This window comes from Rhamphochromis longiceps, linkage group LG2 (assembly GCF_057381845.1).
Source record: "Rhamphochromis longiceps isolate RC_006_pf linkage group LG2, R_longiceps_female_GT1.1, whole genome shotgun sequence".
Lineage (NCBI taxonomy): Eukaryota > Metazoa > Chordata > Actinopteri > Cichliformes > Cichlidae > Rhamphochromis > Rhamphochromis longiceps.
The window spans coordinates 36975988-36991270 of record NC_140558.1 but is presented as its reverse complement, the minus strand read 5'-3'; the positions used below and the strand labels follow the sequence as shown (position 1 = coordinate 36991270).

The following is a 15283-nucleotide window of genomic DNA, read 5'->3' as shown; positions in this document are numbered from 1 at the left end:
GATTATAGCTATTGTGAGAGTGTGATATTCCTCTTTGATCATGGGCAGTATTGCCACTGAAGTACAATCACATTGGCCAGATTATGACCAAAATTAAGCAAATACTCTTTAACTTGATATTTTGCTCAGGATTTTGAAATGAACATTGAATTAAAGTATTGATGAGTTATCCAAGATACATATGTGTCCTCTTATGGCTTATGACTAATAAAGGAAACTTATAACTGAACGTGTGCTCTTCCTACTGTAAGTGCATTAAAGATACGTGTCAGCAAAGGGCTTTGCTAAAAAATTAATGAAAATTAGCATTTTTTTAACAAATATTTTTATTGAAAAGTCACAAAATTAACATTCATATCACTGACCAAACAACTGCAATCACAGAGGCAATTGAGTAGTGCATGAAGAGCCTCTTTAGCTTTCAGAAGCATTTTGTGAACTATATTAGACTGTGTTGCTAGGAAACAAACTTTTCTGTCTTTTCTATTTTCAGCAGTGACATCTTTGCTTTCCAACTGACTGCTTTCCTCAAGTCTGTATAATGTCTGTTATGCTTACGTCAATCCTCTCCCATGGAGACACAGCAAGAGTCGTTCAAGACATGTAAACATTCTTTAACCCCTTTGTGGTGTGGTCTGAGGTTGGAGCAGTCTCTCAGGCTGAGGTTTTATTTGGCACATTCAGCTTGTGGGCTAAACGCCGTCGCCAGCTCTTCTGGTTTGGTTAATCCCACCCTTGGAGCGATCATTCTGGTTGGAGGAAAACATGCCTCGATACATGGCTTTCTCTTTTTGTAAGTCCCGACTGAGTTTCTCCTCAGCCCTCTGCAGGTACTTCCTCACATTGGCATCTGTGACAGAAACGTATACTTTAACTCGCTGGTCTCCAGAGAAAAGATCAGTAATTTAAACTATGCTTAAATTACTATGAGCAAATCTATATCCTTCAGAAAAAAAAAAAAAACTGCACAAGCTACCCACCTGGTCTTGATAAAATGAAATGACTCATACATGAGTCTTCTAACGTGCTTTAATTAAACACCTTTAACATGGGAAATGGTGACGCTTCTAACTCATGGGTTTAATTGATCACAAAGTTAAACAAGGTCAGTAAGCTTTTCTCAAGCTGAGCTGACTGTTTACTTTAAAGATGAGTGTTAATATTAATTACCATTTCCGAATGGATAGCAGTGTAACAAAAGAACAATTTTTGGTTATGGTGGCGGACTAATTGCAAATGTAGACTGAAAAATAAATACATTTGGAGAGCACAGGCGTCCACGGCTCCCACCAAAGAACTGCTGTTTCGACATGCTCTGTGTTAATCATCTACAAATCACAACTTATTCATCAAAGACACAGATTCTTTTTATTGCTATTTTTTCCTGCTTTCAGCTAGTGCAACTAGCTGAATTAATGTTTAATGTTTTCGCTCTTGAAAGTCGCCACCAGAAATACCTCTTGGCCCAAAGATTATGACACAGCCTCTGTGAGAGCTATTGGTGCTAGCAGTGCTAGTCACAATATGATAACTACTATGATGAATGTGCTGCATATTTCGGTAGCATTTAAAACAGTATGTGCAACTGGCAGATAGAGGAAGTGGCTGACATCCAGAAAGACAGCACAGAGGCACTAATAATGGCAGCACAGAAACAAGCTCTGAGTACAAGGTCCATATAACTATGTTATAAATAGTTTCAACAGAACCCATCAATTCCTGACTTGTTATCAGGAATTGTTTATCTTCATTTATTTAAACTTTATCTTCCATTTTTGCGATCCACATGTAGTTATGACCAAAATTTGGCATCATCTGAGTTAACAGAACTCTCAACATTTTCTGTTTATTTTATGCAATTTGATGGACCAAAATGTTTTTAAAACTTTAGTAAATTAAACCTAACATACTTTCAATCAGAGCCCTAGAGATTTTTCTTTTGGGAGAAGGTTATAACCTCTTTGGTGGTCCTTAAAAATGTAATATGCGGGAAGAAAAACCTGGCTATATATGTCTAAATAACTATTACGTCAACTTGCTCTTGAAGATCATGATGGTCTGGGTCTTTACCATTAGGCTGCTCTTTAGAGGCCTGGATGAGGTACTCTTTGGCTGTCTCTGCATCTCCCATCTCCAGAGTGGCTACCCCGGCCCTGTACAGCGCTTTGGCATTGCCTGGTCGCCACTTTAGCACTCGCAGACTGTACTCCTGCACACGAGTATAATCAACAGTCTTTCTCTGCAGCAAACAGGCTGGAAGAGATATAAAGAAATGATTATACTGAGGCACTTGTATCAAACTAGTGACTAGAGAGCAGTTTTTCAAAGAGTTACTACTTCAACAGCTTTGAAAGAATATGACATTATCTCAGAAGGATATTTACCTACCAGCAAGGTTGTTGTAGCAGTCCACTTGAGTATTTCTCAATAAAGCCTCCTGTTCAGGTGTGAGCACAGGTGTCTCAGGCCCAAACCCTTTCACTGATGTCGTCACATCTGAGTCAATGCTTCGCAGGAGCAGAAGAGCGCGGTGATAACGACCAATGGCTGAGCGAATGTTCTTATCCTTGTAGAAAGCATTTCCTTCTGTTTTCAGCTGGGCTGCTTCCTCTAGCAAAGCTGAAACCGGCTTAGCAGAATTTGGTTTGTGTCCAAAGAGGCTCGGTGCTGCTGCCGCCGCCGCCCCCTGTACATCTAGGCTAGCCTCCCCACCAGCACCCTCCATGTCTGCAGTGAAGCTAATCAGCTGTTGGGGTGAGAAAGCACATTTTAGTTTATTCTTAAACAGAAAGCCTAAAACATAAAGTGGTGAGATGTAGAGAAAAAGATGTAAGGACTTATGAAACATATAGGTTCAGGCCACTATATTAGGTACACCTGTTCATTAACTGCTCATTAATTAAAACCAAAAATCTAATCTGCTAATCAAAATCAATATAAATGAATACTTTTCTCCAAGTGTAGGGCTGAACTCAAATTGAAAAACTTATAGTTATGTGAAATAAAGTTTAACACTTTTTCTTACAGTGGTATTGATCAAATAAACGTTTCAAAAGCGCTTACACACATAATCACTCACTGGCCACCTTGTTAGGTGCACAGGGTCCACTGCTTGTATACTACAAACATGTAATCAGCCAATCACACGGCAAGAATAGAGTCAAGACAACAACATGAAAACATGGAGCCCACCCTTGTTAGGGTGCTGATGGTGGTGGTTTAATAATGTGGGGGTACATTTTCAGTTTGAGGGGTGTTGAAGGATACAGTTTGTGCCCCTTATTACCAACCGAGCACTGTTTACACGCAACAGTCCACCTGAGTCTGATCGACATTAGTAAGGCTCGACACCACCTGTTCCAGTGTAAAAAGATGCTCTGCGTATAATAGTAGAAAGCACTTATGTGTAAGAAAACGGTTTGTCACACCTCTGCTACTTCACTCCTTCACTTGTAATACCTCACATATGACCTGGCAGTCACACAGTGAGCCACACTGCTTTTAATAAGAAGGTAGACAAACCGCAAGAGCAGTAGTTTTCCCACCATATTTAATATGACAAACGGCAAATCTACAGCTTTTTATTTGAAGTATTGGTACATGCCAACGTTACATTATTTTACGAATCAAATAGAAAGCACGTCACTCAGGTCCAAACGTAAACCGACGTTTTGCGGCAAAACGTCCAGGGTTTGTAGCTACCGCTAACCGAGCTAGCAGGCTGCCAAGCTAGCCCGGGTCCTCGAAAACTAGCTAACTCATTATTTCCCGTATGTTCGCGCATTTTATGAGGTTCGCTACATGAAAGCTGTATTGTTCTGCATTCTCTCGCCTTACGCCAGTGACGCGACAATCCACGGATAGCTACTTTTCAGCTGGTAGTCATCTTAGTTGTTGCTGCCACACGTGCGCTTCCTTGCTTGCCTTTCTATGGACTCGCCCACAAACTGTGTGGAGTGCTACTGCCACCATAAGGTCGAAGCAGGAATTGCCAGCAAATTAACACAAAATACACCCTCTTCGTTTTTATTAAATATAATTTTGAAAGTAATCCATGCACAAAATACCAAAACAAACTTTTTTGGTGTAAATTACACTTATTCTGGAACAAAATGTAAACGCAGTTACTGAAAAAGTTGTTCCAAAACATTATTTACAACAATTAATTTATTAAACAATGTTTTTAAAATCTACTTTTCAGGTTCCAGAGTCCTGATAACAGAGCTATGCCAAGCATACCACACAGCAAGTAAAATAGCTCATGAAAAATTTACATTTGATACTAGAAATTGATAAATATAATTATCTGATCTTTGTTTTTTTTACAATTTCAAAATCTTTCATAATTATATAATGACTCATTGATAAAACTGCAAATGCCCTAATATAATTATTCCGATTAAAAAAAACAAAACAAAACAAAACACATTTATCACAAAGCAACTGTAAAATTTTACAATTTTACTGAATTCTACAAAAGAAAGATTGTAATTTATGAAGTATTTGTGTGCAACAGCTGTAAGCTGCATAGCTACAACCTTTTCTAAGCAATGGTATATAAGTGCTAAAAAGAGAAGGTTCAAGTATTTTTTTTAAAGTAAGTCAGTGACAGATTCTTAACATAAACAGGAACAAACCATGCACTGATTATAAACAATGAATTCCTCCAAAGTCCTTCATTTCTGTTTTTCTGCCAGAAAAACAGAAGGTGTGGTAATAAATCACCATAAAAACACATCTGCATCCCACTAAATCATTTAGTTTGTCACTCCAACTGACTGGGGGTTAGTATTAGTTCAGTTTCATTCTGACCACCTTCTCCTCCTTGTGTGTTTTGATGATGCCATTGATCATTAATGTTAATTTTTGTGATTCTTTGTTGGCCTTCACTTTGGGTACGTCCCACCTCTCAGAAATCACAACATGCAGATAGTCCTGACCGGAGAGCGCTGGACATAAATGCCATGTTCAAGAGTGCAACCTGGGAAGTGAAGGACAACAGGTAACCCTATGGATGGTTCACCACTGAGCAATCTCAGCAACACTCCAACTAGCAAGCCCATGATAGAGCCATAACCATTGGAGATGTTAAAAAAGAGGACGCAGACTAGTTGAGGGAACATGATGGTGTAGGTTATGTCTGAGCCCAGGATCCAAAAAACCATGATGCTGTTGTTTAGGAAGGTGAGCGATGTGCCAGCCACGCCCACCAGGACCACAGTGACACGGATCACCCACTGGAGCTCCCTGTCTGATGCCTGCAAAAAAAACCCAAAATAAAATAAAATCTGGAAACTGAACCAGAAAAGACATAACCACAACTCGAATCTTCTCCTTTCAGGTCTCTTACTGTGGTCCTTAGGATGCTCTTATATATGTTGGATGAGAAGATGGAGGCGGCAGATAATAGAGCAGAGTCTGTTGAGGACATCACAGCAGCAGCTACAGCTCCAATACCAATGATGGAGATGTAGTTTGGAGTGAGGTACTGCAGAGCAATTGGCAGAACCTGACCAGCGTCTCCTCGCTTGAAGGGGGATGGGGAGCCATATAAGGTCATGTTCCAATCTGGCATAAAAACATAAAAATGTTATATAAAGTCATATTAATTCATTCATATTTTTACACTTGCTGTTGACTCTGTTGTGGTACCTGTTGATGCTGTGACTGCTCCAGTCAGCACAGATGGGATTCAAAGTATGAAGACTAGCAGGTGATCCTGGCTGTATTTGATGAGGAGGCTGAGAGAGTCCTCTGGTGGAAGTCCTGATATCCAAGGTTACCTAAACCCTTTAAAAAGAAATTACAATTAAGGACTACAGTACTTAAAATCTGATGCCATTAATTTATTTTTAATAGCAAAACTCAGATGCAGGCTGGGACAGATCAAATCTAAAGCAACAGCCTACCCAACAGCCTCAGGCCAGCTTGTAGGAGCCATTTTTAACTGTTTTAAGGAGCATTTCTTCAGAAATGAACAAAATACAATTTTAAAAAATATCGACATGGTTCCTGTGCCATAGAAAGACCAACCAAGCTTTGATTCATAGTTGTTTTTCAGTACAAATAAAAAAAGAAGATGCATTTGGCTTTAGTGGGTTATTCGTGTGAAATCAGAGGGCTTTTCACACAAGGATTCAAGGGGCTTTATTGTCATTCGCATTGCATGTTAACATGAGGTGGAACGAAAATATGTGCACACGGTCCCGGAGCGAAAAAGAAACCAAGTAATGAAGAAACAATTTTTTTTTAAAGTAATAAATAAATAGTTGTTTTTTTGTTTTTTAACAAACAGAATAATAAGTAATAAAACACTACAATAAATAATACAATAAGTGGAGTGCAACAACCTGAGTACCAGTATGGAGTATGGGTATAGAGTGTAGGTATAAACATAGGTATAAATAAATACTTTAATAGCAAAAGGGAATGATGACCAGCATTGATAAAGTGACAGTGACACTAATTATTAGTATGTTTAAATTACTAAAACTGTAGAGTTTTCCATAGTTGGTTACAACATGACTATTAAGTGACCATAAATTCATAGATTTTAAAAATCTCAGTGGAAATAAAAGTGCCTGAATGCATCTCACTGCAACAATAGTCATTAAAATTTCACCCATATTCACCATTTTCCCTACACACTGCACACTAACCTGTCATAGTGAAGACTCCAACCGCCAGACTGATCCCTCTGTTGCCCAACAGCGTGATCTCTCTCCGGTCTGCTTTGCTGTTTTCCTCTAACCCCTTGGACTTCCTTGAGGCCCACAGTCTGGTGCCCAGTACCATCACCACCATGCCCGGGATGTTAAGGGTCACCATTCACTACCTCAGAGACAGACAGACAATGGTTCCCACTAGCTCTCTCAAATACCTACATGACCTGCCTCCTGATGTAGAGCTGGAGTGGTGTTGCTCAATTACAAAGCTCACAAACAGAACACAAAGGAAAAATAAATAGTTCAGATCAGAGCACATCCCTGTTCAGATAATCTGAAAAGTGTAGGTAGGTTCACTTCACAAATTAATGCTCTCTAAAGACACACACACACACACACACACACACACACACACACGCTTAATGGAGATCATTTGTAAGCGCAGATATTAGCCCTTTCATCTAACAGCCCCTCTCCTGATATCTCCACACTCCCAAAACTGTGCTGGGAGACGCAGCAAACCTTCACAGCTCCTGAAGGAGATGCACTACCTGTGGAACCTTGATGGGCTGCAGGTACTGACTCACAATAAAAGTACTGCTAACACCACTTAAACTGGAGAAAAAATAAATCAAGAGGGGATCAAAAGGTGTCTGTGGTCACCCCCTGCAACATCATTTTATTTTTTAGATGCTGCATCTGTTGTTACTTTCATTTTAAAAAACAGCATAAAGATTAGTTTTATGTATCTTTTGTTGTAAAAACTGTCTAAATTTGTTTGCTAGTTTTAGTACAATGAAAATTAAAAACACTGGCTCGTAGTAGCTGCAAAGCACTGTCAGCAGTCATTTTTGAAATGCTCAATTTAAAGGCATTTTCTTTTTCCAAATCAAACTGCAAACCCGTTAATGAAGACTGAAACCTCTGCAAAGAAGCAGTGGCAGCGACATGTACTCGCTTACTTTATTTCTCTGCTCAGCGTGATCCATATAAAGTTTCTCACAAAATTTTGTCATCCATAAAAGTGTGTAAACTTCATATCCTTCATACCAATAAATACCGCTGCGTCCATGAGGCTGAAGCCACACCTCTTTGAAAACTGGCTTACAAGTGGAAAATTACAACTTTAGGATTGTTGAGCTGGACTGAAGGTTGGCAAGAGTGATAGAGCACTAGTAATAGACCAGACTAAAAAAAATGGTAACAATTCCAGGTTTGCAAGAAATGTGCATTACTAATTATCAAATGACTTGTAGTATGTTTTTCCACACATGGCACAACGATGGTAACTACATTATTCATGAGTATTAATTGGGGATGGCCCGATTCGATATACAGTATCGGTCCCATCCTGACCTAAATTACTGGATCGGATATCGGGGAAAATAAGTGTTTTTCATAGGGGTTTTTTCGACTCACAACACTTTTTGGCCATGCCTCGTGTGTGTGTGTGTGTGTGTGTGTGTGTGTGTGTGTGTGTGAGTGAGTGAGTGAGTGAGTGAGTGAGTGAGTGAGTGAGTGAGTGAGAGAGAGAGAGAGTGTGAGTGAGTGAGTGAGTGAGAGAGAGAGAGAATGAGGAAACAAAAAGTCGGTTATGTGGGACTTGCTTGAATAAATTGCTCTACCTGATGCACTTTGTTATTCCTCTGTCTACTCAGATTGATAACTAATAGACAATTGCATTTGGCAATTACTCCACAATGCCAAGAAAGAGCCCATTTTAAAAAACAGGAGCTACACCAGGATGCTACGGCTAGCTGTCCTCTGTCGCCAATCAGGTCATCTAACATTAAGGAGAATGAGGGAGATGTTTTATCACTTATTAAAAAGTCATATAGGTTCCCAGAGCAATATGACCAGCTTGGGTAGATAATAAAAAATAGCATCCTTTAACGTTTTTATGGGCTTGCCAGCAAGTCCATACAAGTCTTGTTATAAAGTCTTGTATGAATCTAGGCGTTACCTTACTACTAAGAAACGGCATTCCCAGTGTCTGATAAAGGAAGCTCTGTCACTGTGTGTTATAGATACATTAAAACATTCCACTTCTCATTATAATCTTTGTCATATATTTTTTCCTGTAAATATAAATCCAAAAATCTATTAAAATGAAATCTATTGGTGAGTACCCATAGAATGAAGCATATATTTTTTTCTTTTATTTAAATTGTACAATGCCCTAACTTTTTTAGGGGGAAAACAGGTTTAAACAGGTTTGCCTGCCCAAAGAAGTTCCAGTTGCTATGTGGGTAGTAAGACTATTTAACATGGAAGCACTAAATGAAAAATTCAAGCACCTAGCCATGCAGTCTGTCTTTACAAACATTTGTGAACAAATCTGTAGCTCTAAAGAGCTCACTGGATTCCAGCATGGTTCTGTAAGAAGATACAGCCATTGCAACAAGTTAGGAGTGAAACAAAATTCGCAAAGCTAAGCATTCAACGACCTTCAGATTGTATTACTGCAAAGTGAAAGTGTTGCGGAACCACATGAACTCAGCCACAAAGTGTCAGACCACATAAAGTTATAAATCAGGGTTACTGAATGATGAGTCACCAACACTCTGCTGACTTAATAACTGTAGAGCTCCAAATCTCCTTTGGCTTTAACATCAGCACAAACAGCTTGGACGAGTTTACGGACACTGTCACCTCCTATATCCACTTCTGTGAGGACAGCATTGTGCCATCACGCACCAGGGTGAGTTATAACAATGACAAACCCTGGTTTACTCCTAAACTCAAAAAGCTGTGGCTGGAAAAGAGTAAGGCGTTCAGAAGCGGAGACAGGGACTGCTACAGAGAGGCCAAGTACAGGTTCACTAAAGAAGTGGACATTGCTAAACATCAGCACTCTGAGAAGATGCAGCAGCAGATCTCAGAGAATGACTCGGCCTCTGTGTGGAAAGGTTTTAGGAATATTACAAACTACAAGCCTAAAACCCCCCACTCCACTGATGACTTGCTCTTAGCCAACACCCTTAACAACTTCTACTGCCGTTTTGACGAGCCATCAGGCAGCCTTCACACCTCCAACGACCCCAACAATAGAGGCACTTTGGACACTCATTCTCCCACCTCCCCCCCCTCCATAGAGCCATCACCACCTTCAAACTGTTCACCTGCAACACCCGCCCCCTCACCCCACACAAAAGAGGATTTCACACCACCTCCTCCGACCACAACTCTTCATATTCATGAAGCAGATGTGAGGAAGCAGTTTAGGAGTCTGAATGCTCGGAAAGCTCCCGGCCCAGACGGCGTGTCTCCTGCCACCCTCAGACACTGTGCAAACGAGCTGGCCCCAGTGTTTTCTGGCATCTTCAACTCCTCACTGCAGGCATGTCATGTGCCTGCCTGCTTCAAGTCCTCTACCATAATCCCTGTCCCCAAGAAACCTAGGATCACTGGACTAAATGACTACAGACCCGTGGCTCTGACATCTGTGGTCATGAAGTCATTTGAGCGCCTAGTTCTCTCCCATCTCAAGACCCTCACGGCCCCCCTCCTGGACCCCCTGCAGTTTGCATATAGAGCCAACAGGTCTGTAGACGACGCCATCAACATGGCCCTACACTTCATCCTGCAGCATCTGGACTCCCCAGGAACCTACGCCAGGATCCTGTTTGTGGACGTCAGCTCTGCCTTCAACACCATCCTTCCAGACCATCTCCGAGACAAGCTTTCCCAGATGAATGTGCCTGATCCCATCTGCCGGTGGATCACTGACTTCCTGACGGACAGGAAGCAGCACGTGAGGCTGGGAAAGAATGTCTCGGACTCCCGGACCATCAGCACCGGCTCCCCTCAGGGCTGTGTTCTTTCTCCTCTGCTCTTCTCCCTGTACACCAACTGCTGCACCTCCACCCACCAGTCTGTCAAGCTAATCAAGTTCGCAGATGACACCACCGTCATTGGGCTCATCTCGGACGGGGACGAGTCTGCCTACAGGAGAGAGGTTGAACGTCTGGTGTCTTGGTGCAGCCACAACAACCTGGTGCTGAATGCCCAGAAGACAGTGGAGATTATTGTGGACTTCAGGAAGCACACAGCCCCACTCCCCCCCATCATCCTGACTGACACCCCCATCACCTCTGTGGACTCATTCCGCTTCCTGGGTACCACCATCACCCAGGACCTGAAGTGGGAGCCCACCATCACCTCCGTCATCAAGAAAGCCCAGCAGAGGATGTACTTCCTGAGGCAGCTGAAGAAATTCAACCTGCCAACACGGACGATGATGCAGTTCTACACTGCAATCATCGAGTCCATCCTCACCTCCTCTATCACCGTGTGGTACGCTGGAGCCACTATCAGGGACAAACAGAGACTGCAGCGTGTTGTGCGCTCTGCTGAGAAGGTGATTGGCTGCAGACTCCCATCTCTGCAGGACCTGTACACCTCCAGGACACTGCGGCGTGCAGCCCGGATCTCAGCTGACCCTTCTCACCCTGGACACAGTCTGTTTGACCTGCTCCCCTCAGGCAGGAGGCTCCGGTCCATTCGCACCAGAACCTCTCGCCACAAGAACAGTTTCTTCCCCTCTGCTGTTGGACACATGAACAATAACCACATGATTGTCCCCGCCACTAACATATGACCCTACGCTGTGTAACTGCATCATTTCATGTTTGGCACTGATCACCACCTGCACTCATGTATATATCTTTCTACGTAGCACTCATAATTCTTATTCTCATGTATATATCTCATGTATATCTCATGCACATATCTTTCTTTCTACATAGCACTTTAATTCTTATTGTCTGCACTGAAGCACCGCAGCAATTTCCTAATGTTGTAAACCTCAACATCTGGCAATAAACCCATTCTGATTTCTGACATTGCTTCAATGTATCACTGTAGGTTAAATATTTAGGTGGCCTAGTACACACGCACGCACGCACGCACGCACGCACGCACGCACGCACGCACGCACAAAGAAGTGCAGCCTTACCTGATATACACCCTACTGTTACTCATTTTATATTAAGATTCAAAAATCTAGTTGGTATTGGTATGCCGAGTAGCCTTCAATAATAGTAGCCTAATAAATCACACAGCAATAGTACATTCACGTAGTTGTATAAAAGCATGATAATAAATTACATAATCCAAAGTATTCAGAATATGTTACTTTTATTGAGTAACGTAACGGAATATGTTACAAAATACATTTTGGGACATGTAATCTGTAATGGAATACATTTTAAAAGTAACCTTCCCAACACTGAATATAGGCATGAGGATACAAAATTCAAAAAGAATGCTGGATATGCCATAAATTGGCCAAAACACTGGTGGTGGTGTGGCTTGTGCATGAGCGGAAAACAAAGATTTCATTGTACACTGGGCAAGGATTCATTTCAAAGTGACGAAACTACATGAGTGATGTCGCAAACAACCAAGCCTGTACTTTCACCTGGAATCTTTCATCCAGTTCCAAGTACTAGTGCGGTCTCAAAGTTTGTTACTTTGATACGGAACCAGCATGCGTTTACTGCTGCTAAACTTAATATATACAAACAAATTAAAAGTAATATTCAATATTATTTGATAACTATATGAAAATAATGAGCGTTTACATAAGAAATTCAGCTATTACTGATGTTACAGCGTGCAAACAACATACAGAAATCCCAGCTGGCGAATTTAAACCTAGGACGTGTATCAAACATATTGCAACATGAAATTGAAAGATTTTTTAAATTGTAACCATTTATAAATGTATACCATCAGGATCAGCTGAGTGCTTGAATGCCAGTCAACCAATTATTCATTATGCAATGATGTTATACAACCAGCAGTATTGGCATGTAACGTCACGGATGATTCTAGTCGTGTATGTATAGCAGTTTTTTCAGACTGATAGAAAATGTAATTTCTATATCAACTTTTGAGAGAAAGATCACAAAGTGCTTCACAACAAAATACCAGAGCATTAAAAAAAGAAAAGAAAAAAATTTAAACACAGGAATAATCTCCTATAGATTGTCTTTTATCTCACCTGTCATGATCACGTTAGAGTTTTCTTAGTTGCTTTTTGGTTTAAGTATGCTTCCTGTCTGAGTTCTGTTCTTTTTTTCCCTTTGAATTTTCAGGTATTTCATGGTCCTGGGTTCTCTAACCCAATGTTTTTCATTTGTGGACTTTCTATATCTACTTATTATTCCTTCACGTCTTAGTTTGCTTTTTACATGTTATTCTTAAGTCTTTGTTTCATGACTTCTGTTGGATGAGTTTTATTACAACTTTTGTGGAGCAATTGGAGTTGAATTGGTTTTGCGATCTGCGATTACTTTTTAGTTTTCGATGAGCAGGAATTAAAGGCTTGCCATTTTTCTACACTTGTGTCATGTGTTCTGAATATTGGCTATACAGCTTCATGTATGAGACAATGGTGGAAGGCTGCCTCCCTGAGCCTGGTTCTGCTGGCGGCTTCCTCTTTTTAATAGGGAGTTTTTCCTTCCCACTGTTGCCAAGTGCTTGAATAAGAATTGTGTGATTGTAGGATCTTTACCTTACAATGAGAACCTATATAAATACTAGCTAAACTGAAAAAAAAAATAAGAAGAAAACAGTTTTCATTAAATACCAATGCTAGAAGTTCTATAATCTTGTATTTGTGTATCTTTCCAATTATATCTCTTGTGGTGACTGCCTATAAAATGTCTAACATTGTGTAATTTTTACACATTTGAAAATGAGTGTGATTGTGTTACAAAACTCACTTCAGTTGCAGAGTTAATGACCTCAACATCCTCCACTCCAGAGGATGTTGAGGTCCTCTGATAATATATTAGATAATATAAAAGCATAAGAGAAATCTTGCATAATCTACCATATCAGCATGTTCAAACATCTCATGACGTGTAAGAAAGAGCAGAAATGTTAGTGTGAATTTTTATGTCATGAATAGGACACATGTGGTCACATGTGTAAGTGTGGCACAAAGAAATCAAGGCATATAAAGAAGCAGATTCTTACCCTTGCCCATACTAACACTGGGAGATGTGAGGAACGTGGTGACATGAGTACCCTATATCAGTGCACAACAAACATATTTAAATAAGTGGTATGTGGGCATGCTAACACCAACACTTAAATACTGCAGAATGCATGCCCGAGATATAGATTTTACATAACGTTCATATGGCTTTAAATTCAGAATTAACAGTTAAAGGTACTTTAAATGTCAATTCTCTGTTCATTCTAACATTATAACACAAATCTACATCCCAGTAAACCATTTGTTTGTTACTACAGGTCCAACATGACTGTGAATGAAACCACTGACAGTAAACCCAGTGCCCTGCCACCACAAAGCAGGTAAAAAAAAAAAAAAAAAAAAAAAAAAAAAAAAAAAAAATCTACCATACAATGCTACAGGCCATACTGTACCTGAGCTTTTTAACATAGACTCTGGCACAGTGAAAAATTGTCCAGTAGTACGACTAGAATTCATAAGAATTTAGCGATTCTGATTCCATTATCAACTCTCATTGCCTCCACTTTGAGAGTCACCATCATCACTAAGCACCATATGGAAGACGAGTGGATGAGAAACGTTTGTGCATATTGATAGTATTTCCACTCTTGGTGTTGATACTAAAAGTAATTGCGCCCAGAAGACAGTAATTTGTTACTTTTTACATTATATCAGCATTTTTCCATAAAATTACATGGAACGCATAGTCTCATAATTACCATTTATCAATATAAATCTACTGACTACAGCCCCACACACCAACACATATCCCAATCCTAATAAGGACACATATGATCTTTCTCAAAGCATTTACATGTGAACACAAAGCCAACAAAACAAAGCAAAGAAACTTCACAGTAATTTCCACAGTGATTCTACTTTAGTAACATGAACAGGTAGAAACAGGTACAGCTTGACTGCTCGTCACAGATGTTACCTGCTGAAGTTCAGGGTCTGGCTGCTGGGCGGGGTCAGGATTCACTCAGCTTTAAGTCACTCTGGGTTCTTGGTTAGCTTAGTGTTAGCATGCTGTCCTAGCAGGAGCTGGCAAAGAGCCGAAGTTGTGTTGGCAGGATAATGCAGTTACTGTTAGTGTAGTTTGCACTTTCCCCACTGTGCTCTTCTCCTTTGTGCAATAAAAATAAAAAATAATGTCCATATCCACACTTTTGCCCCCCATCTTCCTCTTCAGTTCCACACGTACTGAAATCAGCTGATTGTAGCACAAGTGCAAGTCCAAAAATATTTTTAATTGTTTTCCCAAATCATAATTTGTTGGGTAAGGAAGCACTTTACTGCGAGCATCCATCTTCCATTTCATACTTCCATCTAGCAAAATGAAGTCCAGTGGCATGAATGCTACATAAGATTCATACATACAGTGGGGCAAAAAAGTATTTAGTCAGCCACCGATTGTGCAAGTTCCCCCACTTAAAATGATGACAGAGGTCAGTAATTTGCACCAGAGGTACACTTCAACTGTGAGAGACAGAATGTGGAAGAAAAATCCATGAATCCACATGGTAGGATTTGTAAAGAATTTATTCGTAAATCAGGGTGGAAAATAAGTATTTGGTCAATAACAAAAATACAACTCAATACTTTGTAACATAACCTTTGTTGGCAATAA

At 40.3% G+C, this 15283-nt stretch overlaps 2 protein-coding genes across 2 annotated transcripts; both read right to left on the bottom strand.

The window, feature by feature from the left end:
* Positions 1–401: 401 nt before the first annotated feature.
* On the bottom strand, positions 402–3956 carry ttc9c (tetratricopeptide repeat domain 9C). The gene is made up of 4 exons (XM_085426659.1): positions 3838–3956; positions 2389–2746; positions 2071–2253; positions 402–850 (listed from the first exon to the last, which is right to left on the bottom strand). Exons 2-4 carry the CDS (start codon positions 2723–2725, stop codon positions 693–695), a joined length of 678 nt encoding a protein of 225 aa, XP_085282785.1. The 5' UTR covers positions 2726–2746; positions 3838–3956; the 3' UTR covers positions 402–692.
* A 42-nt stretch (positions 3957–3998) lies between these two features.
* Positions 3999–6828, bottom strand: LOC146677810 (high-affinity choline transporter 1-like). Its single transcript, XM_085380155.1, is given in 5 exon segments — positions 3999–5258; positions 5351–5568; positions 5653–5709; positions 5712–5790; positions 6682–6828. Coding segments are annotated over 5 exon segments (843 nt in total). The 3' UTR covers positions 3999–4916.
* Positions 6829–15283: the final 8455 nt, after the last annotated feature.

Coding starts and splice junctions, on each gene's coding strand:
- ttc9c (XM_085426659.1), bottom strand. CDS start 2,725: ATGGAGGGTGCTGGTGGGGAGGCTAGCCTAGATGTACAGGGGGCGGCG. Junction 2,254..2,388: donor CTGCTACAACAACCTTGCTG/GTAGGTAAATAT, acceptor TATCTCTTCCAG/CCTGTTTGCTGCAGAGAAAG. Junction 851..2,070: donor CTCTAAAGAGCAGCCTAATG/GTAAAGACCCAG, acceptor TTTCTGTCACAG/ATGCCAATGTGAGGAAGTAC.